The 24,230-nt window shown below is 44.7% G+C and overlaps 1 protein-coding gene across 1 annotated transcript in view; it reads right to left on the bottom strand.

The window, feature by feature from the left end:
* pcdh7a (protocadherin 7a) overlaps nucleotides 1-23,110 on the bottom strand; it is a 49,892-nt gene extending 26,782 nt beyond the window's left edge. Inside the window, exons 1-4 of the mRNA XM_086119715.1 lie at nucleotides 22,776-23,110; nucleotides 20,761-22,461; nucleotides 18,708-19,884; nucleotides 12,707-13,489 (exon numbers count right to left, since the gene is read on the bottom strand). Of these exons, the coding sequence (XP_085975841.1) occupies nucleotides 12,707-13,489; nucleotides 18,708-19,884; nucleotides 20,761-22,184 (3,384 nt within the window). The 5' untranslated portion in view covers nucleotides 22,185-22,461; nucleotides 22,776-23,110. The remainder of the gene's footprint in view (nucleotides 1-12,706; nucleotides 13,490-18,707; nucleotides 19,885-20,760; nucleotides 22,462-22,775) is intronic.
* Nucleotides 23,111-24,230: the final 1,120 nt, after the last annotated feature.

The following is a 24,230-nucleotide window of genomic DNA, read 5'->3' as shown; positions in this document are numbered from 1 at the left end:
GGAGAAAGCATTCATTGTTTACTTCTATTCGTCTTCCCAATCACTCGTTACGGGTCTTTGTGCTGCATCCTAATCTCACTTGTGAAGCTTTCAAATTGTGGAAGCGACTCACTCCGGGATATTGGAAATTGGAAATTGATTTTCTGCGCAAGACGTGATCCTGTGAAAGAAAATCACCCGGGCTGCTGAATGTTGGCTGCATTTAGAGCAACAATTTAATTGGAAGAATAACCATACCTCCTATTAGTCACAGACCCTGTTGCCACTGGAGACTTTTCATTCCAGAAAGCCATTTTTGTTGAGGTGCGGTAACACCATTCATAAACATTATTGAGAATATGGGGTGAAAGTTCCACAGAGAGGTTTTTTTTTTTTGCTTTATGTTTTTGGTATACAGTATTACCGCATACCATCATACTGATTCAAAGTGATGACACTCCCATCTTCATGTGATTCACACACATATTGCGGAACTATCTTTACATACTTCCCCCGCAGGCTTGTGCGCCATCCTTGTGCAGGGTCCTACGAACAAGAGTCACATTTGCCAGAGGTTCTCACTCATGGCTTATATCAAGGAAGTTTGGCGGAGTCTTCCCAGGGTGAACTGTCCAAGCAAAACATTGCACTACATTCGTATCCAAGCTGTCGAAATAATTGTGTGAGCGGTCGTTATGTTGGCGACTAAACAACACATCGTGCTGTTGAATGCAGGGGAGTGATCGCAGAGAGGCCCAAGGCTGCTCATTTTGTAGCAAACATGTCATTGTTTCTGTGTGGAAAGAAGTAAAATGTTTCCCTGGATCATGTCAGTTTTGAACTGCCCATGACACTGAGAAAACACATCGGGCCTTATTTTCGGAGATAGCGCACGGTGCGCTCGGCATAAAAACTGGCACATCTTCACTTTCGTGCCGAGGCAAATCTAGTTTACTGTGTTAGGGAATTTAGCAGACCGCGCTACGCCTCCCTGGCCGTTCTGGCGGACCAGGGGCATTTTCTAGGACATGTCCCCGGCACTTTAGACCAGGTGTATAAACGGGTCTAAATTGGGGCACAGGCAATTTTGGTGGATTTGATCCAGGCGCAGGCAGACAGCATGCATTGAACCCTCTGAATCATTGTTGAAATCAGTTCATGTAATGCATCATAATCATCATCATCATAATTATTCTTTTTAGTATTTTTCTTATTAGTATTAATATTGCAATTCCTTACAGTCTAAATGTATTTCGCGCATGCTAATCTGCCGTATGGACTTCCGAGCGAGTCAGTTTCTGTGATTTTTTTTTTTTTACTGAATATGTCCAAATTGTAAATATAAACATAGCTTTGGCCTCCCATTATTGTTTTAGAAAAAAAAGTTTATTCTTGTTGAGCCATTGAAATATGTAATACATGTGTTAACCACAGGATGGCAGACATCACTCACCAGCGCCTCCAACCCAGAGGCTGTAATTAGCGTCACATAAGCCACAACAATCACGGTCTCAAAAGTGCAGACAACAGCGATTTCCCCTTACATCATTATCATACTTTTTTGAAGTGCATGTGGAGTTCGTGAATATGTGTCCTCCAAAAACATAGACGCTTAATAGTGTTACAAATGCATCTGGTGGCTTAATTGGACAAGTGGCTGTTGTGATGGACTCTGCTTACCGAGGGGACGCATGTGGGACCAACTTTACTGCCCTATTCTGCACAGGTGAGCGAGCCAGGCTAGCAATGTGGGGATTTAAATGACATGCATTTTTTAAAAAATGGTTGTATAATATTAAAATCTTTGAGTGAGTTGATTTTACTGAAATCATACATGAAATAAGTTCTTGCACCGAATGTTGCTTTGCGTTCAATAGTTTTGTGCTTCTTTTTCAATTGGAATTTGTGTAGAGTATGTGGTTATTTTTTGTAGTTGAGCAAATGTATGCAGATACCCGTTTGTACGTTGGTTCAAGAATAAAACAGACACACCACATATTTTAGCCATATTAAAAATGACACGTTTGACATACATCAGGTTAGTGTGTGTTCCAATGCTGACCCCAGTAGGGCTGATGAAAAATTGTGGCCCCCTGCAATGCCCCTTAAAGCATAGGTGTCAAACTCAGGTCCTGGAGGGCCGCTGCCCTGCATGTTTTCCAAGTCTCCCTGTTGCAACACACCTGATTCAAATGATCAGATCATCAGCAAGCTCTGCGGAAGCCTGACATTGAACCTGTTCATTTGAATCAGGTGTGTTGCAACAGGGAGACTTGGAAAACATGCAGGGCAGCGGCCCTCCAGGACCTGAGTTTGACACCTATGCCTTAAAGGCACAAATTCAACGCATGAATACTACAGTATGTGTACAGTAATGGCACTTTTTCAAACTAGTTGATATCTTTACATTCTTCTTTTAATATGTAATATTATCATTCGTACAATACAGTGCTCTTTTCCTTTATTATAGCACATTAAAAAAAATTGTTCTGTGTGATGGGATGGATGAATATAATTTAAATTCATTTCAACGGGAAAAATGCATTTGACTTAAAAGTCTCTGAATGAATCAAGGTGTCACTTTACTTTTGTTTTCTCTCTAGGTAGGAAAGATTCATTTTTCCCAGTGATCATGTCAAAGTGACATTTCATTTCGTTTCCTAAAATTTACAGCGAATATTCAGATGAATGTAGAAATAGCAACCCCTTTTGATATTCAATTAGCAGTGTGTAGTCAATTATTTCAAATAGGGCATTTGATCACTCTTGAAAGTGTTGTCAATTTGTGGTTGTAATTTCCTGAAAGTGGGACCATGTAGAGCCACTGCAGTGGACTTGCACAACATTCAAAGAAAGAAAAACGATGTGCAAGTGAAATACTTGATTCAACATTTTTTGACAGAAGGCTGCCCTGCTACGGCTTCGTTGGATTTAAAAGCATCGTCGTCAGCAGCGGCCAGCATTAAGGACGCTCTCACAAATCACATTCTCATCAAAGTCGGCTCTTTTTTTACAGCCATGAAAGCTTTCATGTTAACACGGCATCACGGCCGCTTCTTTATTCAGACTTTAAAAAAGGGACTGACCGGTGTGAGAGAGAGAGAGAGAGAGAGAGAGGGCGAGAGAGGGAGCGCGAGAGAGAGTGTGAGGCAATATCAGTGTCCTTGCTCTAATCTTACTGTGTGTGATGCTGTGTTTTGCATTCAAGCATCTAAGTGTCAGTGTGTCTGTGCCCATAGATCAGGTGTAGCATTTCAGGTTGTCAAGCATTCTTTCATCCGCACGATTAAAGGTTGCTGTTACATCCACATGGAAACCTCTCAGGAGCCCTAATTTGGCTGCTACATTTGCATGACTTTGATTAAAACATGTTTGTGCTATATCTTCACATCTGATATTCAATAAGACCGCTGTTTTTTTGTTGTTGTTTTGGTTCGTTTCATTTCCCGCTTTTTTACCTAAAGGGCTGCGAGTGGCTATCTCCATAATAGCTGTGTGTATTTGCAAAATAAGAGAACAGAGTTTTGAATAATGCACGAGTGATTTGTGCCGGTGCAGTGTTGACCGGTTGAAGTAGCGACTTTGCTCTCATGTTTTGAAATGGGTCTGCTGAACTAGGGGGCCAATCTGTGGTTAAAATTCTCAAAGATCAGTTGGTTTAGGCAAGTGATGAGCATGTTGACAGGAAGTATCATGTTTAACTTTATGTATTCATTCATAATCACAATGGTACTGCCTATTTTGCAGCCCGCTCTGTTAACGAACAAACTGCAGCCCCCCCCCCCAAAAAAAATAAAAAATAAAAATGCTTACAGTATATGTCATGCTGTAATCCCCCCACTGGACCTTTCTTCACAGTTACATCGGCCTGAAAAGATTTCTGTGGTCTTCTGAGTGACACCCTACAGTGGAGCTGTTAAATTTCACCAATACATTTGGGAAAATATGACTACTAAGCAGAAAATGCATTCCGATTTCAAACCTCATCATACATGTACAATGTAACATTTCTACAATATTCTCCATTGTGAGACAAATAAAGATTTTTTTATAATTATTTTTAGAGTAGGTTCGTGATTGTTTTTTTTAATGCTTCATTTTAGTTTAGCTTTTATTCGTTTTAGTCTGAGTATTTTTAATATATAGCGTGTTCTTCGAGTGCAAGATGAAAAACAAAAAAACAAATCAAAAACCGGTCACTGAGCATTTTATAATAAAATACAGTTCTTCTTCTTGGCTATTTCTTACAGTTGGGCTCTCAAAGCATTTTTGTCAACGTTTGTGCCGATAGCTTTCTTATCTGATGTACTTGTGCATGGAATAGCAAAGCGGGGTTGAACAGAATGAGCAAAAAGCATGGCGGCTTCCACTCATAAATACCTGCTTACGTAGATTAAGGAAGGCGTGGATCGATAACCCTATCTGGAACATCACTGCCCACTCACATTTATGTAACCTCCACACTGCAGGTAGAAAGTTTTTCTTCATTGAGCGTGGCCTCACTTGTGGACTTAAGCTACCTCCATCCCCCTCGTCACTCACCTAAGACTCATTTACCGCTATCTTTTTCATTCCATTGCAGGATAGTTTAGCCCCAACCACACATTGCACTGGAGAATCATGTTTTTGTCCAAGTCATCTAATTCCATCTCTTGATCTCCCTATGCAACATCACTCTTCTCTGTCAATCATGGAAATGGTCCTGTGAGTCTTTCGTACTCATTTTCTATACCCCCCCCCACACACACACACACACTCACACCCACGCCGCACTTCTTCTATCTCCATTTTGATCTTGCGATTTATCTGTCTTCCACTAACAATCCTAAAACAGATGGCTACATTTGGCCCGGGGCTGAAACATTGACTTTGGACTAGAGCTCTACCATGGTCGGTCTTTCACGCTCACGCAAGATCTAATAAGCCGATACCCGGAGAGAAATGTGCTCTGATTCGCCAGTGGCAAAAATTCATAGAAAGATACAGCATCTCCTCATATTCCCACTTAAGGCCTGTTCCTTTGTTCCTTCATTTAATCAGAGAAATTAAAGCAGTGGGGCTGACTTAAACAACAGCCTAAAAACAGAAGGGGGGTCGGGGGGGGGGGCGCGGGTGGATTGTTAGGAGCCACTTGTTATATTTAAAGACACCATTAAGCTGCATTTAAAAAAAAAAACTTTGATGTCATTAAAAAAAAACGGATTTAAAAGATGGCTCCAGATATCCAGATGGAGAGCAATGAAAAGACATGAACACACTCTGAGGGAACAGAGAGATCAATCAAAAGGAAGACAGACGGTGGATGAAGTGTGTGTGTGTGTGTGTGTGTGTGTGGCAAAGGGATGGGAGGGTGGTTATGTAGGAATGCAGGGGGGTATTGGAAAGAGCCTCCTTTTACTGGCTGATTTACAGAGCATTGGGTACAAAAGCAGAGAGTGCATGCAGGTGTACAGTTTATGGAAAAGCCAGTCATTCATAATAGACAGCTGAAAAAAGTAGACCTGTTTTCTTCACCGTTTTCAAAAATAGTCGCTTTATGTACTGATGGCCCTGCAGTGCAAATGCACTGCACGATGCAACCCTCCAGCTATTTTTAGTCTTTGCATAACTATTTCCATCACCTTTTTGCATGTACTGTCCAACTGAGTGCACCATTTCCTATTTTTTGGGGTTCCTTTCTGCAAGTTGATTAAACACTAAGCCGTGGAGTAGACATCAGGGAGGTATATAGTGATATATTGCAAAACAAGGTGCAAATTTACCACACGTGTATGTAGGCTGTCGATCAAGTCTTAAAAATAAGATGCACAGTACTGCAATTCCCACAATTTAAGACTTTTGGGTTTGTTATCAGCAACAAATTGCAAACACATACCGGACTAGAACCGTAAGTGTCATAAATGGTGTCCCTGATTGAACTACAGAATTTCTGAAGAAGTGAAAAATGCGGCATAGTTTGTGGGCACCCAATTTTCAAATCATTCGGGCTCAAATGTGTGCTTGTAATAAATTACTGTGACTGTCTTAAATGTGATGTGAATAAATGTGATAGGAAGTCCATCCAGTCACCTTTGTTGTTTTGGGCCTGTTTTTTTGGGGTTCTTTTTTCCAACAGCTCATTCCTTTGGGAAATATGTAATTCTGTCAAATCTTACTGTCAGTAAAATAACCTTAAAGACGAGTGAGAAACAACCTCGCAGGCGATGGGAATGGTTCTTAGCCAGCAAAACAAAGTTGATCGTCGAAAGGCAATAATGAAAATCATCCCCCCACGGCCCACTAAAATCCCACTTGATCCAACATTCTGGCAGGGTCAGCAAACGTACACAACCTCACATGAGTCTCATTTACTATGACTTGACATCATCTGACACCAGCCTATTTAGCTGGGTTTAGTTCAATTCAAAATCTATTTCTTTCAGATGAATTCAAACCAACACTTAATGCACTAAAGAGACGTTTGTGTAGGAGGAGAATGCCAGTCTCGGGCCAGCTAAACTATTTTGATTCCCGGTCTGCTGCGAGGGAGGTTGTCTTTTGTTTAGCGATATTGGGCAATGTTGTTCAACCCCCAGACAGCCATTAAGATAATGCTGTAAGGCACACAAGCTGAATGCAGAGATACATACTGAAGCATAGAACTCTGAAGAAAGCAAATCAATGGCAGCATCTCAGTGTGGGGCTTGCTATGAAGATTATTTTGTGTACTCCACTGCACGTGTGTGTGTGTGTGTTTCCGTCTAGAGGGAATGGAAGAAGAAACTGATGTAAGAGCTGGAAAACTTTTTATCCTGACTTGTGTGTCATCACATTCTTATCAGAGCTTTGTGGTGGAAGGGGAGTATGTGCATAAGTAATGGATGTGTGTAATTATGCACTATTATGCACTCATAAGAGCGTGTTTCACTGAGCCGGTCTCTTTGTGTTTCTGTGTGTGTTGCAATCACACATCTGACGGAGTCTGCGGTGCGTATCCCATGCCTCAGCTTGTCTGTGAGTGGGAACGACATACCCGCATTCTTGCCATTTTCTCAGAGAACTTGAAACAAAGGCCAAGGAGAGGAGCAAGCTACCACGGTGACATTATCAGCATGTGTCTTTTATCTGCGGTGCTCAACAGACTAGACAGACATGCAACTTGCAATCACATTCCAGGCCGCGGTGACCTTGATGCACGAGACGGGGGGGGGGAAAAAATACCACTTCTGTCTCGCTGACTCTTGCAAGCCTCCCAATTCTTTTTTTGGGGGGTGTTGGGGGTGTCTTTATCTAGCAGAAACAACTCACCAGTGGTGACTGAATGCCATCTAGCAAGGACTTACCACTGACTTTCATTCTGGGAAGCCTATAAAGTAGCCTTAACTCTTACCTAAATACCTCAATAAAACCTTTTGAGGTCTAATCCTCATATCCCGTGGAGGACATGTGGATTTACATGACGATGATGTGTGTGAGAAGCAGTGCAGCCGCAGCTCTCCATCCTTTTCTAAAGTGCTTGTGGAGAGCTCTCGTAACCAAATTCTGCTGTTGTACAAATGCAGATTGTAGTGAACAATGTAGCATTGGGAATTAATTACTAAATTAGGGGATGGGTGAGTTGTGGAAACAGTGCAGAGGAAAAGCCCTTTGTCTTCCCAGTGTATAAAATATCTATAAAGGCATGCCTGGAATGTTTATATTGAATATATTCACTGTTGTCATTTTTAGCCAGAAGACATGAACTAAAAATTTGGCCATTTTTAATTTGTCTTACTTTTATCTGGAATGCCTTTGATTGTAGTGTCTGAAAATGTGGCTCTGGCAACAAAGCAATTGTCTGCAGATTATTTATATTGTGTTTATATCAACATTTTTTTTGGTTTAAACTATGGCAAGAAACTGTGTGGCACTCGGTGTGAGTGACCTGTGACCTCACAAATGTTCTTTTGGATGGAAGGGCAAACATTCCCAAAGCTTATAGGGTCTGGGCCAACTCCATTCCTCCATTCTTACTTCATGTAGGTGTGAAGACCAACTGTCCAAATACTTGTGTCCATATTGTGTGTCAACGGGTATGTCTGACACTATCAAAAACATAGTCCGAAGGTCAAAGAGGAAGGATCAAGCCATCTGTTCAAGATAAAAGGCCACCACACCCTTAGTCGGGTTCTTCCAAGTTTACTGTTGAGCTTTTGTTTTTAAAAGAATAAATCAAATTAGTCCATACGATTTCTTAGCTGACCTCAGTCGTGAATGTGGGATGTAAAAGTGCTGGAGTAAATCTTTTCTTAGAACAACAGAGCAGTGTAGGCATCTTTCAACCCAAAATATTCCCTTGCGTTCCCATATGAGTCAAGTGTAAATCAATATTCACAAGGCGCTGAACAAAAACAGGCATTTGGATCCATTTGAACCTTTCTTCAACCTTGTCTCCCAATCCTCTCCCACACTTGTGGCTCATGTTCCCACCCAGATGTCCACTGACTGCACCAAACCCACAACCACCCTCCCTGCCTCTCACCCTTTGTCTCCAGGTCACTAGATCCATTTTCGGTCGGGCTCATTGGGTGATCCACGCATTGCTCTGAACTCTTCACCTTCCCACCTAACTCCCGCTTTCCGAGTGTACGGCCGAGTGCGTGTCCTGAACCCACTGTGACTTTAATGAATGTGTCAGTGTTTTGGTATCATCCTGACAGGAGGTTACGGGTCGGTTACGGCGGCTGTGTAACAGCCAGAAAGAAGACAGGGACAGGAGCGGCTTGTGCGCTTCCCGCCTACGTGGCTGACAGCGCCTTCACCCCTTCGACCTTAATGCGGGCGCCTGTGCGGATGTGCTCAAGTGACGTGCCGGTCCGGGTGTCAGTCCATGACAGACGCTCATCATATTTAATCCGGAGGGGATTTTGCAGAAATGAAAAGCTGCTTTTCAATTTTATAATCCTTTAGACCTAATCGCTTCACCCACATCCGTCCATACAGTCCAATTAGATGAACAAGACTGTCCGGATTATTTGCGGCAAACTCATCTTCGTAGTTTGTCCTTGGCTTGTCCAATCACACAGGGGCCTGATGTGGTGAGAAGCTAGCAATGACCTCCTGTTTTGTCATGTAAGGAACTAAAAACTGCAACCCACCTGCAGTCTTGGCCTTGATAGGGTGCCATTGATTACTCCTTAGATGTGTGTGCGTGTGTGTGTGTGTGTGTGTGTGTGTGTGTATGTGTGTGTGTTTGTCCCAGGTTTGAGAGTGCCTTTGTGGCCCTCTCACCCAATGGACACACTCCAAGCGAGAAAATGCTCACTACAGTAAAAGAAGTGGCAAAAACGCTGAGTGGATCTATTCGAGGTCAGAGCAGGCCAAGGGACGGCACAAAGGTAAGGTAGCGTGCCCACGCATATGCCAGATACAGCGGGGGCACAAAACAAGCGCCAGAGGTGAAAGGCAAAAAGTTGCTGTGACAGGATGAAAAGCATTCCTCAAGGTGACATTATTTCATTGAAGTGATATGAAGAGTAAGAAAAATAAAAGCCGAGAACTGCAAATGAATGAATGGAAAGAACACAGCTGAGAAATGAGCGTGGACATTAGCCAGGAAGAACGGTTGGACCGTGTGTGTGTGTGTGGGTGTGGTTTGAGGGTAAAACGAGGCCACTTTGCCCATATTGACTGTAGTGCCATGTGACTGCTGTGATCATTAATGTGTCCTGATGCCACCGGGTATCCTGGTGACCCACATCTCAGCAGTCCACTCTCGCTCTTTGGCTGCCACCCAATCTAGGCGGGGTGGGTTGAGGGCCTCCACCCTCAACCCCCCCTGCCCCCCCCCCCCCCCCACTCTCCATTGCTCGCAAGCCATAGCGCACTACTCGCAAATGGACACTTTTTGGTATCGACTGCAAAATCTTGCAACAGACATGAAAAACGAACTTTAGTCTGCCAAGGGATTCATCTATTAAGTGGTATTGAATGATTTAAACCATGCTCTAACATCATGTGGCAACTTCCTGACAAAAAAAAGCCCTTCTTGACAACTCGCCCACCTTTACAATGTAATTAGATATTTGTGGTGTTATGGAACTATAATGCAAAATCATTATGAGTGTTTCGAGTTTTTATGATTCCATTATTCATTAGCTAGATGAGACTGGAATCTAGAAGAGCTACGACTACTACTATTACTACTACTACTACTACTACCTGCTACCAATAATAATACTACTGCGACTACTACCGCTACTACTTTTACTACTACTTCTCCAACTACTTCTACTACTAATATTAATAATAATAATCACATTGAAAATTAAAATTTAGTTTTTTTTTCTCTCATGTTGGAAAATTTTTGATTTATTTAACCTGAGTGTATCCTTCCCCTGCGATTGGCTGGCAACCGGTTCAGGGTGTTCCCCCGCCTCCTGCCCAAAGACAGCTGGGATAGGCTCCAGCACCCCCCGCACCCCTTGTGGGGATAATGCTGATCGGAAAATGGATGGATGCATGTCTCCTTCCCTTTCCCTTATGTTGTAGCAATGTAAAAAAAATGTGTTTGGTTGAGCTCCAGCCAAACACATTATTCTCTTTGTTTATCAGCACAAGCTTTATGGAGGTCCTACACAAAAAGAAAAAAAAACACTGAGTTCCCTGTGCCCTTGACCTTCATCGTCTAAACACCATCAGTTTATCCTTTGATAGATGTCTGTGCCAGATGCAACAAAATTTGCTCCAGGTGTTGTTAAGATATTACATTCAAAAGCATGGCAGGGCCAGATGGACTACACATGAACAAAGAGCCTCTGGCCGCTGTGGTTTTGGAGGTATTTAAAAGCAAAAGCCACCGATTGGACAGCTTTAGCATGTTGTTTTTTTCTAATGCAATCCAGCCCCTCTTCTAGGATGCCCGATTGTTTTTAATCAGCCATTTTACTCATTATTCGGTTCTCCCAAGTGGGTCTGATGATGAGCTGATATCACATGCTGATTTTTTTGATACTTTTTTTACTGACACAGTTAAGTAGCTCTGAAATTTAAACATTATCCTTCCATCTCATTTATGTCATCGCCGGCTTTGTAACATCCTATAATTCCCATCCACTCCCTCTGTACTGCTACTCCCAATTCTGTCAACGGCCCAACTTCCCACATTTGGCAAAGGCCCGCCACCTTTCCATCCCAGAGTCTACCTCTCACTTGCATTCACATATAAAATGCATTTGAATTAAGTAATCCCCCGAGGACAAAGTCTGGCCCCTGCCAACACAAACCTACGTGTGGAAACTGTTTACGTTAACAAATTCAGACACGAACAAGAAAGCACAGTCGTTAGGACAAGGAATAGACTGGGTGTGAGATCTCCTGGAGGTGGACTCGAGATGGTGGATGGTGCACCCTAGGCTGCTGCGGAGGAGTTAATTACTCCGTACAATCAATAATTCATTACGCTGTCAGTTTGTGTGTCTCCGCATCGTTCAATGTGTGCTGGCATGTTTTGAGTGCACGTAAGCATCAAGACCAAAACTCTCCCAGTAAGCATTTTCTTACCCTGGGAAAGGCAGATTAAGAGGATTGACTCCGTAATGGATTAACCTCATAAGTGTGTGTGCATTATTTTGTGCGCACTCCTGCAGGTGTGTGTGTGTGTGTGTGTGTGTGTGTGTGTGTGTGTGTGTGTGTGTGTGTGTGTGTTTAGCAGGATCAGTGGGTCCTGTGTATGAATTGATTAGCCTAAGAAGCTCCTCTGGTTCTCTTTTAATGACCACATCAGCACTTTTTCACCACAGGGAGGATAAATGTGGAGCCGTCAGTCACGCAAACAAGACGCTGCCCCTTTAAGAGGGTTTAGCTGTCACTCAAGCATCACTCAGAGCAGCACTCCCCTTGGACTTGTGAGACCATGCTGTGTCAGTGCATCTAAGATGATAGATGAGGCCTGTGTGTGGGTAGAAGGTGGACTCGGCTGGTCTTGATGCAGTATTTATTCATCAGCCGGACTTTGGCTTTTAACTGCATCATCCTGGGACTGGTTTTACTGGCTTTGCATATGCATGGCTCAAGAAATATACATTCAATCTAAAGTGAAGAAGAACAAGCTCTTGACGAGACAGAATGAAATAAATAACATGACCAATTACCCTGTTGGAGGCAACGATACGCCCGCTCCCTCTGTGGCCGTCCACCCTCTGAACACCTCAGGGGGTTAACCGTACATACAAGCAAAAAAAATGTGCATTCACATATACTGTCGTTCAGTGGTGGTTCGACTTCATTGTCCCTTGTGTTAGATCCTGCTAATACGCGATGCTGAGCGCACACACATTGAGACAGCAGGGCACCGACGCATGGCTCACGGGCTCGGGATGCTGAAATGTGTGTTTGCGTGCGTGCGCGTGTGTGTAGATAAGTGTGTCGGTGTGTGTGTGTGTGCGTGTGTGTGTGTGTGTGTGTGTTTGTGCGCATGCCTGCACACACACACTGGCAGCTATTTTGCGGAGATAAAACGGTGTTTAGATGTGAGCTGCGGGGTGTGCGCTACCGTATGTCAGCTGATGTGTAAATAAGAAGACATGAAGCCAGGGAGGAGACGACAGCGATCAGGCGGCATGACGTGGACAAAGAGCACGACAGCCAGACAGAAAGAAGTGGCTTAGTGTCAACAGCCAGCATGGTTTTGAATTTAAACAAAAAAGGGGAGCAGAGTCAAGGCAAACTAGTTTTAGTGTCATGCGAGTGACTTCTCAAAGTGTTCTACCTGTTTGTTGTACTTGTTCCCAGTCTGGCAGCCATACTCTGAGCACTGGTCTGATCCCAGGGACATGGCGTCTCCGTTTCCGCTGCCTCCGCTGCTGCTGCTGCTGGAGCCGGTGCTCCCCACGCAGCCGCCGTTGCCCACAAAGGTGTTGGAGGGCGGCAGCTCCTGGACTGCCTGATGCTTCTTTCCTTCAGCTGGAGGGGAGTGCGGTTGGAGATTGACTGCAGGGAGAGGCGAGCTGGACTTGTAGTGCCTGGCCAAATCCGGGCTCGACTGGTGGCGCCTGCCGCCGCCCATCCTTGGGCTGCCGGGGTCACCATCCACAGCGCAGTAGCGTGCTGCCAGGCGCTCACTCGCGCTGCTAATATCCTCCTCCTCGTCATCATTGGCGTGGCGGCGAAGCCCGTTGACAGTGACGATGCCGCTGTAGAGTGACCTATCCGACTTGACAGCTCCGGCTGCTGTGCCACCACCGCTTCCATTGCGCTTGTCGCGTCGAGGTTTGCGGCCTCGATCGGATCCGCCGCCACGGCCGACCTGCGGTTGGGCCCCTGATGGACTGAAGAAATCTTCTTCCGGTTCCTTCTTGCCGGCTTCGTAGCCATTCTTGCCTTGAGCACCGCACTGCCTCGCTGTGACGACGAGGAGGATGACCAGGATGACAGCCGCGGCTCCTGCCAGGACACCGATGGCAACGCTGAGGCGCTGTTTACCTAATGCGCGTTCACTGTCTGGGTCACCTGCAATGTCCAGTGACAATGGAGCCAGCAAGCTTCGGCTTACCTGGAATGAAAACAACAAATAGCCAAGAAGTTACAAGGGGAAGACAAAAACCAAGGGCGAAACCAATTTGTCAATTCCTGCTATTCCGGGTGAGAGGGTTCAGGAGTCTCGAAACTGTATAAGCGTGATAGCTGGGGACCGATCATCCCACGATAAGGCAGACTGTACAGTACATTTACATGGGAATTAAAAATAATATCTATTTAGTTCGTTGAGCTCGTATTACAGCTTGTTGATCAGTTGAGCTATTCAAAAGCAAATTTGACGAAACTACGATTTGTGCATGTTGCTCCCACTCGTAACTGACTCATTGGCAAACAAACACGAACCTGGTGTACAGCTCGAAGCGAATGGCAACCGTGAACAACCAAAACAATAAATCCAAAATGGGCGTTGTGCATTTCGTTTGTAATACAGTAAACCCTCAAAAGGCGAGCAGCCATAAGTATGACAAAAGTTTTGAATGGCGTTTCAAAACTAAGCTAACTGTGTGTGGACCGTGGAGGGAAACCCCTGACACATGGGAGGAACATGCAACCTCCACACAGAAAAAGCCTGAGCCAAAAAAAAAATCTTGACACAAAACATTCTAGCTGTGAGCCACCAGCGATAACCACTCCTTCACTGTGCTGCCAAGAGACAAATCACAGATGAGTTACAAAGAAAAAGCCTTAATCAACAATGACACAGTAGGTGTGAGACGCAGCGAAACATCAAACAGCATCTTCAGCTTAATTAAACCCATCACGGTGTTTTATGGGAATCCTTTCGATTCTTCCCAGACACATGGAGTGCCACTAAATATATAATTTGTCGTGCGGCGAGGTTGTCGCATTTTAAATTGCGTCCGTAATCCGATTGTGCGCATCATCTAGGTCGTACAGGAAATAGCCCAGATTAAGCCTTTTAAAGTAGATGTCAGGAGGAAAAGGCAAGTGTGGACTTCAAGGTCGCACAGTGAAAGAAGCAGCAGTCAATACACATCCACAAAAAAGGACAAACACAAAAACCTAAATGGCAGAAAATGACTGTATCTCCATAACAAGCGTTGTCTCTTCAGCACACAAAGCCGGAATTGTGAAGGCAAGTGTGGGAGTGGATTTATGCAAAATGTGTTATCCTTTTTTTCCATGGAAATTTGGAAGGACAGTGATGCGTAAGGCTGCAATGCATTCCCGCTGTTGATGTGAGGCTATTTGAATCGATATCTCTAACACTTAAAACATGATTTGAAGACTGTGACCTTCCAGTTATGGTCGACACTGATATCAATGCACACATATCATCCTCAACTCTCCTACTATGATTGCTTCAAGAAACACATTTATTACTGGTTATGGCCCTTTGCTCTGTCGGTGACAATGAGCTTTTGCAGTTCAGCTGGTCTAATCACTTATCTGGAGCTACCTGATCAATATGAGTAAAGCAACGCTGAGAAAATCATTTTGCGTGGACAACTGAGAAAAACAGAGATACGTGCTGATATATATGTCCGCACTTACATGACTCAGGTAGTGTAAGCTGTCTGTTCGTTAGACACCTCATTATGCAGCCCTGACATGTAGTCTCGAAGCTCATATGACAATTTCTTCTCTCCTGTCAAGGCTGGAAATGATATACTCAAGTAATCCCTGCAAAATTCTGGCGGTTTAATAATAAGACTTGGCGGGAATGAATTACAGAAATAGCAAGGGTGAAGGTGAGTGTGTGGTCCAGGGTTTGCAAAACCCCCAAGAAAAGAAAAGAACTCTTCCCGAGTAATACTTATTATGCTTGCGTGAGTGCTACTGTGCTAAAGCCCCCATCCCAGTGGGCGGCAAAGGTTTAAACGTTAGCAAAGACTTTCTTCTCGCCAAGAAATTTTTAACATGTTCAAAACTTAGAATGAATGTCAGTACATTCAAGCCTGTCGCTCAGAATCCATTTTAAACTCCTAAAGGAATCTTCTCTTCTGCTACATGACCTTGATTCCAAGTTAGCTTAACATGAGTATCAACATACTGCACGTCTCGCGCTCTCCTGAGAATGATCCGATTCCCACTACAGATTCGGATGATGCTGGGGCCATGACATATTCTCTTGTGGCCATGCTATTGATTCCAAATTAGAAGTCGGTTATAGCTGCACGTATTTGCAAGAGAGATTCTGTTTGGAGGCGTCAGCTGTTATAATTTATTCATCACTTAATTATCCAGGTGGGGAATGTGTAAAGTGTAAAACCTCTGCCAAGGCTAGTGTCAAGTACCACTTCTTTTAATGATGAACGATAAAGAAGCCTTGCACAAAAGGCATTCACGCAGAAATGTGGAGCTATATTCTAAGCCGCACACACAGAAACAAAAACAATGACAGCCTTAACACGCCAAGGAAAGACAGCAATATTATAGGAATAAAGTTTGACTATTTTTGCTATTACAGGAAAATTATATCACATTAGAGACATTAAAGACATTCAGTCTGAATTTACTTGTTAACATTTATTGACTATATTTTATATTTTGGTGCAATATACATTTCTGCAATTTGATTTAATTACCTTCAATTGTATATTTTTAATTAATAATAAATTAACATCATTGACATTGGCTACGTAACAATTTCACATAAGTATCAACAATTTATCATTAGATAAAATTCTGCAAGTTTTTACATTTCCAAGTGATTCCTTCGACAACACTCCTATGAAATCAATCACCGGTTAGCTAGTCTTGGGGACTCGTGTATATATCATGTTACTAATATCATTCTATGCAGCTGGGCGTCTCAAAGTTTTTTTCAACACTACTCAGACTTGAGGTCAACAAACATTGTTTCACACATTACACCATTGAAAGATCAATGTGTTGAGTTTTACCTCACTGAAGTCTTTGGCCACATGTACTCCGTGTCAGGGCACTCAAATTTTTAAATTTGACTGTGTTTGAAGAATTTGTTTCAGCTCTCCCGTAGGGTCCCATTCATTTGGTATTCCATAAAATATTCACATAAAATCGTCATTCTTACTGATCTGCTGAAATGTGAAACTGGCCTTTTTCTTCACACTCGTGCTTTAACACAACACAGAGTTAGATGGAAATTCCCCTGCTTGTATCCGCATCATCATCATGATCTCTGAATCTCGATTCATATTTACAAAACGGTGCAAGTCTGACATATAAAAGTTGCTAAAGTTGGACCATGACAAAAATGCTTTCAATAAGTGGCTCCGACGGCATCTTTGAATTGTTGCAAATTAGCGAGCACCTGCATTTGCAGATAAAAAAAGTAACACCAATTTCCTGTCAAGATGCCACGGCTCTAGCAGGTGTTTTCCCTGCCTAATTACAACTGGCAACTATCCACCACTGTTTGACTTCATTTTGAGATGGTGATATTGTCTCTTCACTGACTTCCCTTCAATAACGCTAAACTATGCATATATAACAATCAATGACACCGTTTACACCAGTTTGGACACATTATAACCTATTGTTGGACTCAATGGTCCCAGTCATTTAGGCCCATCGTCTTATATTCCTCCTGTCAGCACCGCTGTTAGAACACTTTCCAAATGGTCGGGTTGTAATTGCCCACAGGGCTGTCTTGTTGTTCAATTTCTACTCTTGAGTGAAACCTTCATAATAGTGAGGTGGACTGGCTAGTGTCCAAATACAAAGGTGATTGTTAAATCTCTATATAGTAAATCGGGGGACATTAAGTCAAAAGTCCAATGCGATTGCAGGGACTGTCCTTTTCCTTTCAAATGCCTCCAAGCCATTTTACTTGTGCTCTGTTCACCTCACTGGAAATGTACAGACCTGACAGTTGAAGACCTTTGCTTTGGAGGAAAAAAAAAAACCCTCTCCAAACTAGATCACCAGGTGGGATAAAACAACACACTTTTTGGAACATACAACGTTACCACGCAGCCCCTGAGCCAATTCAATTACTAGTCAATTCAATTTACTTGATGCACACCAGAGAGGGAAATTTTTGTGGTTATTACCTTTCAGCATTTGTAGATTAACTGAGCCATTTTTCAAGCATAATGGGATGGGAATTTTGTTAATATAATGAGGACCGGGGAGGAAAAATGTGGTTTGTACCAGCTGTACACAACCTTAATTTGGACTGCTGTAGTTGTGTCTAGTGTAACAGTAATGCTGTTTTGTCTAGTCAATTTGCTCTCCAAGTTCGTTGTTCTTGTAGTCAACTTTTTATTTCCACAAGACCACACGTTTTGATAAGTGCAGATGTTTTGTTTCTTCATATTCTCATTCCCCTTGTAAAATGACTTATTTAGCGTTAAACCTTGTTCTCAGGTACTTTGTTTTCATGTCGGAATACTAAAGCACGGCGTGTGCGGCATGATACAACAGAAACGCCTAAACCTCATCAATATTCAGACGCTACTATAGCGAAGCTACCCTGCTTAAGTGCAGCTTCCATTCAAATGAACATACTTCAACAGACTCCGAGAGGCCAAAACTGGGCCAGTCAGTCTCTCTCTGTCTGCCTCTAACACAATATCACTGCTAATGCTTTCGCTCTGTCATTTTCTCTATCCCTCTCTCTCTCTCTCACACACACACACACACACAGACACACACACACACAGACACACACACACACACACACACACACACACACACACTTATTTCCCTCAGCTCTGCGTTCAATGTACCGTAAACGAAAAGCCGCTTCAGTAATAACTGTTATTTTAACTACGCAGTCATTATAAGAAGTCAGACCGGACAAAGAACACACTCCTGCTGGATTCAGACCGGACAAAGAACACACTCCTGCTGGATTCAAACAACAAAGAAATCAGCGCTGCCAATAGTCCTCAAAAGATAAACGTGATTCTTTATCTGGGACGAATGTGGACACAATTAAAGTCCTAAAAATGGTCAGAAAACTGCAAACCCGGAGTGGAGAATCCATTTATTTAATTCTAGCAAGAAAATAATCACCTTCCCACTTTAGTTTAAACAGCTACAATCAGTTTTAATTAGTACCCGCCTCTTTTGTAATGCGATATCAGTGTAGCCATTATTGGAATGGATAAGAGGACGGAATCATGTCTGGCTATCATTACCATCTCGGTAGAACGATCTGCGCAAACCAAAACAGGACCGATCGTTGCCTCTTCCAATTAGGATTCTTTTCATTCGAGTTCTGCCTACTTGAACAAGCTTCCTGTGCAGGTGTAGGTGCAATAATCCCATGAAAATATTACCTGTGCGTCCACCAGGGATGCGTTGACCAAGCTCTCGTTGATGAAGACATGCACCAGAGCGGTGGCGCACAGCGAGGGGGCCCCGCTGTCATTGACCCTGACCACCAGGCGATGCAGACCTTTGTGGCGCCGCTCCAGTGGCTCTGCCAGTGTGATTACACCATTGGAGTGGCCGATCTCAAACAATCTGAAGGGATTCCCCCCAACCAATGCATAGTGAAGGTCCGCATTTGGGCCGGTGTCCGAGTCGATGGCGGTCACAGTCCTGACTATCGTGCGGGCACTACTTGCAGGTGGGAGCAACGTATAGGAATCATTGGCCGGAGATGTGACGGAGGGGGCGTTGTCGTTCTCGTCGGTCACAAAAAGTGACACAGTGGCTGTGGCCGTTTTGCGCGGCTCTCCTCCGTCCACAGCGCGTACGCGGAAGGTGTAGGTGGAAAGCTTTTCACGGTCAAAAGACAAAGTGGAGAAGATGGTGCCTGTGTTGTTCTCAATGGAGAACACCTCCTCTTGCTCCTTCTCCCCGTTTTCTCCTGCACTTTTCTCTCCTGACTTCTTCTCGTCCAGACCATCCATGTCTACGAAGAGGGTGAGCTCTGCATTCTCACCTTCATCAGCATCCGTCACAGTGACCATGCCCACTGGGCTGTTGGCGAGCAGGTTTTCTTTGACATAGAACGTAAAAACTTCCTGGACAAACTTTGGCGCATTGTCATTGCGGTCGGTCACCTGAATAACAACAGTGGCTGAACCTTGCAAATGAGGTGTGCCCTTGTCCTTGGCAATGACTTTGAGTTCATACCTCTCTCGCTGCTCTCGGTCCAACACGCCAGTGGCACGAATATCGCCGTTATCCGAATCTATATAAAAGGGCCCATTTGAAACCGGATCCAGTGAATAAGCAATCTCTGCATTCTTGCCGCTGTCTGCATCTGTGGCCACAACAGTGACGACCCTCTCATTGGGAGAGTTGTTTTCTGCAAAGTGGACCTCCACTACACTTTGGGCAAAGACTGGGGGATGGTCATTGTAATCGACAACTCGCACCATCAGTGAACTGTTGCTGGAAAGACTGGGGCTTCCAGAATCGACTGCCACAATAGTGACGCTGTACTCTTTTGTGACCTCGTAGTCCAGCAAGGCTGAGGTATGCAGGAAAAATTTTTTCTTGTTCCTGTGAACAAAAAAGTCACGGATACATTTACGCAATGCAATACAATACATATTTGTTTATATGTATGCAGCATTCAGTACATGTATGCAGGTGCTTTTCAAGTCCTCTTCAAGATCTCATTAAAAGAATGCACATTCCATAGTACCGTATGTTGCCTGTTTACATTCACGTTGTTTTGTAACTGTAGCCAATAAGTCAACCTCGGGGGACAATTGCAGAGGAGTATAATTATTGAGCTTCTTTCCCTGACTTATCACACGTGTTTCTTGTCAAAGACAATAACAGTCCGTATAATAACTGTAACACAAGACATGCAAGTATTGTGGTAGCTATCGTTTTGTTTGCTCACGTTGCTTTGTGTTTTTTCCCTCACTCTCTCGTCAATGTCTTCAGAAAATAGTTTTACAACTGACTTGAAAGCGCTGACATTTGGAGTATGCCCTTGTTGCAATAATACTACTAAATGAGTCAGAAAACCCTTGACTTCATTGAATATTTATGAACCAGATTTACAGATACCGTGACATTTTATCCACTCTGCGGTTTTAGTGAATGAGCGGGCTACTTGAATTGAGCTGAATTTAAAAAAAAATGAAATAGAATACGCATGAAGCAACACTTCAGACTTTCCTCTGTGGAACGTAGAATTTGTTCAGACACCTTTTGGAGCAACAACGTGAGGACGATCACTTGTACCGTATCGGTTTTGTTCTTTCTCAGTTGTTGTGGTGGATCGTTTTCACCCCCGTTACTCAGAATGCTTTATTACTGCTTCACCTAATGAGTTTTTGTAACGCCCTGTAAGAATAATTTGAGTCAATCTTTAGGAACCAATTAAGCTCCTTGTTTATGAAGGATTTACTTTTTCTGACTCACCTGTCAAAGGCTTCATCTGCAGGTAAGGGCGGGAGTGCCGTTTCACCAGCAGGCTTCAAAGTGAATGGGACATCTCCTACAACTGTACAGGTCACAGCTCCATTTTCTCCTTGGTCTCGGTCTGAAACTTGAACCAGAGCGACTGGCGTGTCCACCAGAACGTTCTCAGGTACCAGTGCTGCTCCATCTCGCACTGGGATTCGTCCGATCTTTCGAATCTCTACAACTGGGACGTTGTCGTTTTCATCACGGACTGCCAAAATGACCGTGGTTCGATCACTGCGCGGCGGCTGACCCCTGTCCCGAGCCGTGACCGTGAACCTTAGCTGGGCCACCTCTTCCCTGTCGATCCTGTGAAGAACGCTCAACCAACCCGTTGCCTCGTCCAGTCGCAGCAGGCGCCTGACCGATTCTGTGGCCGCTCCAAAGACGTACTCCACCTGCCCGTTCACACCGATGTCACGGTCTGAAGCCCTCACCTGGAGTACTGGTGTTCCTGGAGGTGCATTTTCTGCCATTTCCGCCTCATAAGTGGGCCTTTCAAACATTGGGCTGTTGTCGTTTACATCTGTGATAGAAACTCGAAGGAGAGCTTGAGATGATCGTGGGGGGTTCCCTCCATCTCGAACCCGGAGGATCAGTTCATAGGAGTCTTTTTGTTCGCGGTCCAATGTACCCTTGACAATGAGTTGAGGTTGTTTTTCACCATCTGGAATATCTGCTACTTGGAGTTCAAACACAGTGCTCCTGGCTCCTCCCACATTATCTCCACTCCTCCCCCTTCTATCTCCGAGCCCATCGACTCTACCAATGGGATTTGCTCCCGTTGTGCGTCTTGCCGAACTCGACCCAGTTGCACCTTCTTGGATCAGCTCATAGCGGTCGATACCGTTTCGCCCAAAATCCCGATCTGTAGCAGTGGGCAGCAGGTAAAGCGTGCCAATTGGACGATTTTCCTCCACCGAGAGCTGGAGCACCGGTGAAGGGAAGGAAGGAGTGTTGTCGTTGATGTCCGTTATGACGACGCGGCCTTCAAACAAATCCACCCAGCTTTGCAGGGGGCCAATCACAGACACCTCAAAGTCCAAGAAGCACTCATTTTCATCAAAAATCATCTGGCATTGGGGAAGCTTCTCCCTGTCGATGCGCCTCTGCCCTGTTGTCAGCTCACCGGTCACATTGTCGATCTTGAAGAACTCAGAGCCGCTCTCTAGGGCAAACGTGACGTCCCCACTGCCCGTACCCGCCGTCAGGCCCAGGTCTGCGGCCACGTTGCCTATCTTGACGTCGGGGGGGCCCTCCTCCGCTACCCGGTACCGGAGAGCTGAGCGCGCACCGGGCAGCTGAGTCAGCAGGTGCAGCAGCACTAAGACCACGAGGCTGAAAGCCTGCACCGAGGAGTGCACTGCGCCAAGTCTATGCATGGCTCCGTCCTGCTCTGCTAGCCTCTCTCCTTTCTGTCTCTCGAATCACTGGCAGGCCTGCCTCTTCTTTCTTTATAGCTCTTTCGTGATGTATTGTAGCCCACAGTGTGGGTGTTGGATTTGTTCTTTCTCCCTTCTGACTGACAACACTCTTTGCTGCTGATGTCTTGTTACTTCCTTTATTCTCCTCCTGTCTCTTCAACTTCTATTGCGACTGAGTCCTGCTCTTGATGGGCTTTTCAAACCGCGTGATATATTTATATAGAAATCCAACGTGCTGCAGAGAAAGAAAAAAAAAAGAAGAAAGAAACCTATGATTAACTAACGCATCACTCAAATGTTCCAGCTGTGTGATAGTCGCCACTTTTCATTCTTCTAGTCACATATGGGACATCAGCTTTTTCTCGCGTGTCTCACTTTACCGAAACTGCAATGCAGCACCTCCACTCCACACAAAGAGGAGGCGAGCTGCGCTTCCTACTCATGAACAGCACAGAGAAGGACCAATAACAACTCCAATTTAAAATCACTCAAAAGCGGGGATAGGGGTGGAGGGGGGGGGGGGGGGGGTCCTGAAGATTTTCGTCTTACCTTAAGAGCCGGCGGATGCCTTCGCTTTCTTTCCCCGCAGTGGCGGAGCAACGTGCCAAGCCATTGGAATCCGACGCGTAACTTGGAAGGGGACACCAGCTTCCCCGCAGTCACTTTTTTTAATGCCAACGGTTAAAAAGTAACCAAGCGAGGCTGTTAATTTAGCGCCTTTCTTGACGAGTTGAAGCGGGCGATCCCAGCAAGGGCATCAATTACGCGTTAATCCTCGCCAGCACTCTGCTCGGGATGTCGGTAATGGACCGAGTGAAGATGCGTCTTTTTCGAAGAGTCCCGCATTCTCTCTCTCTCTCTCTCTCGCTTTCAACTTGCACCTCCTCCTCTTCCTCCTTCTTTGGCTCCCCCCCCCCCCCCGCCCCCCTCACCTGCACTGCTCAGGACTGCTGCTGTAACTGGCGATGCTGCAGTCTCTCTCTCTCTCCTGCAACATTCTCTGCCCTAACTCATCCACTGGGCAGGGGAAGGAAGCAGAAGCGATGTTGGGTCGTTGTGTGTGTTTGTGGGTTGCAGAGGAAAAACCTTCAACGGTCAATTCATCTATCTCCATCCCCCTATCCCGTCCTGCATGCTGTCATATAGTGAGATTAAATGGCTTGCTGTCCCGACTGCTGACACCCCCCTCGCCCCGTCCATGCATGCTGGCTTTACATCTTTATTCTCATACTCATGAAATGAAAGGAGAGTGGCGCAGCTTTGTCAGCCCATTGCAGACCAGTGTCATATTTATGCTGGTGCAGCTATTTTGGTGGTGGCTGAGTGCTGGGGGCGCACAACAGTAGGGAAAAGCTTCATTCACTCTTTGTGTCAAAGAGGCGTGCATTGGCACACATCCAAGTGGGAAATCATAACAGTGGCATGCTGCAGTAATTTATACTGGGTTTAAACCTGCAGTGGCAAATGGTAGTCAGCCTAGACAATGCAATGCAACACAATGCTCCCATAAGTCCTACAATGGAACGCACCAGGTTTTTGGGATGTAAAATAAATAAATACATAAATAAAGTGGTGGCCCGGTAGTCCAGTGGTTAGCACGTCAACTTCACAGTGCAGAGGTACCGGGTTCGATTCCAGATCCGGCCTCCCTGTGTGGAGTTTGCATGTTCTCCCCGGGCCTGCGTGGGTTTTCTCCGGGTGCTCCGTTTCCTCCCACATTCCAAAAACATGCATGGCAGGTTGATTGGACGCTCTAAATTGTCCCTAGGTGTGAGTGTGGGCGTGGATGGTTGTTTGTCTCTGTGTGCCCTGCGATTGGCTGGCAACTGATTCAGGGTGTCCCCCGCCTACTGCCCGAAGACGGCTGGGATAGGCTCCAGCACCCCTCGCGACCCTAGTGAGGATCAAGCGGTTCGGAAAATGGATGGTTGGATGAATAAAGTGAGTGACACAGAGAGAGAGAGAGAGAACAAAATAAATAACCCATAACCAGAGTATATCAAA

This window comes from Hippocampus guttulatus, chromosome 9 (assembly GCF_054856545.1).
Source record: "Hippocampus guttulatus isolate MCC_2025c chromosome 9, RoL_Hgut_1.0, whole genome shotgun sequence".
Lineage (NCBI taxonomy): Eukaryota > Metazoa > Chordata > Actinopteri > Syngnathiformes > Syngnathidae > Hippocampus > Hippocampus guttulatus.
This window is presented reverse-complemented; position numbering and strand designations above follow the sequence as displayed.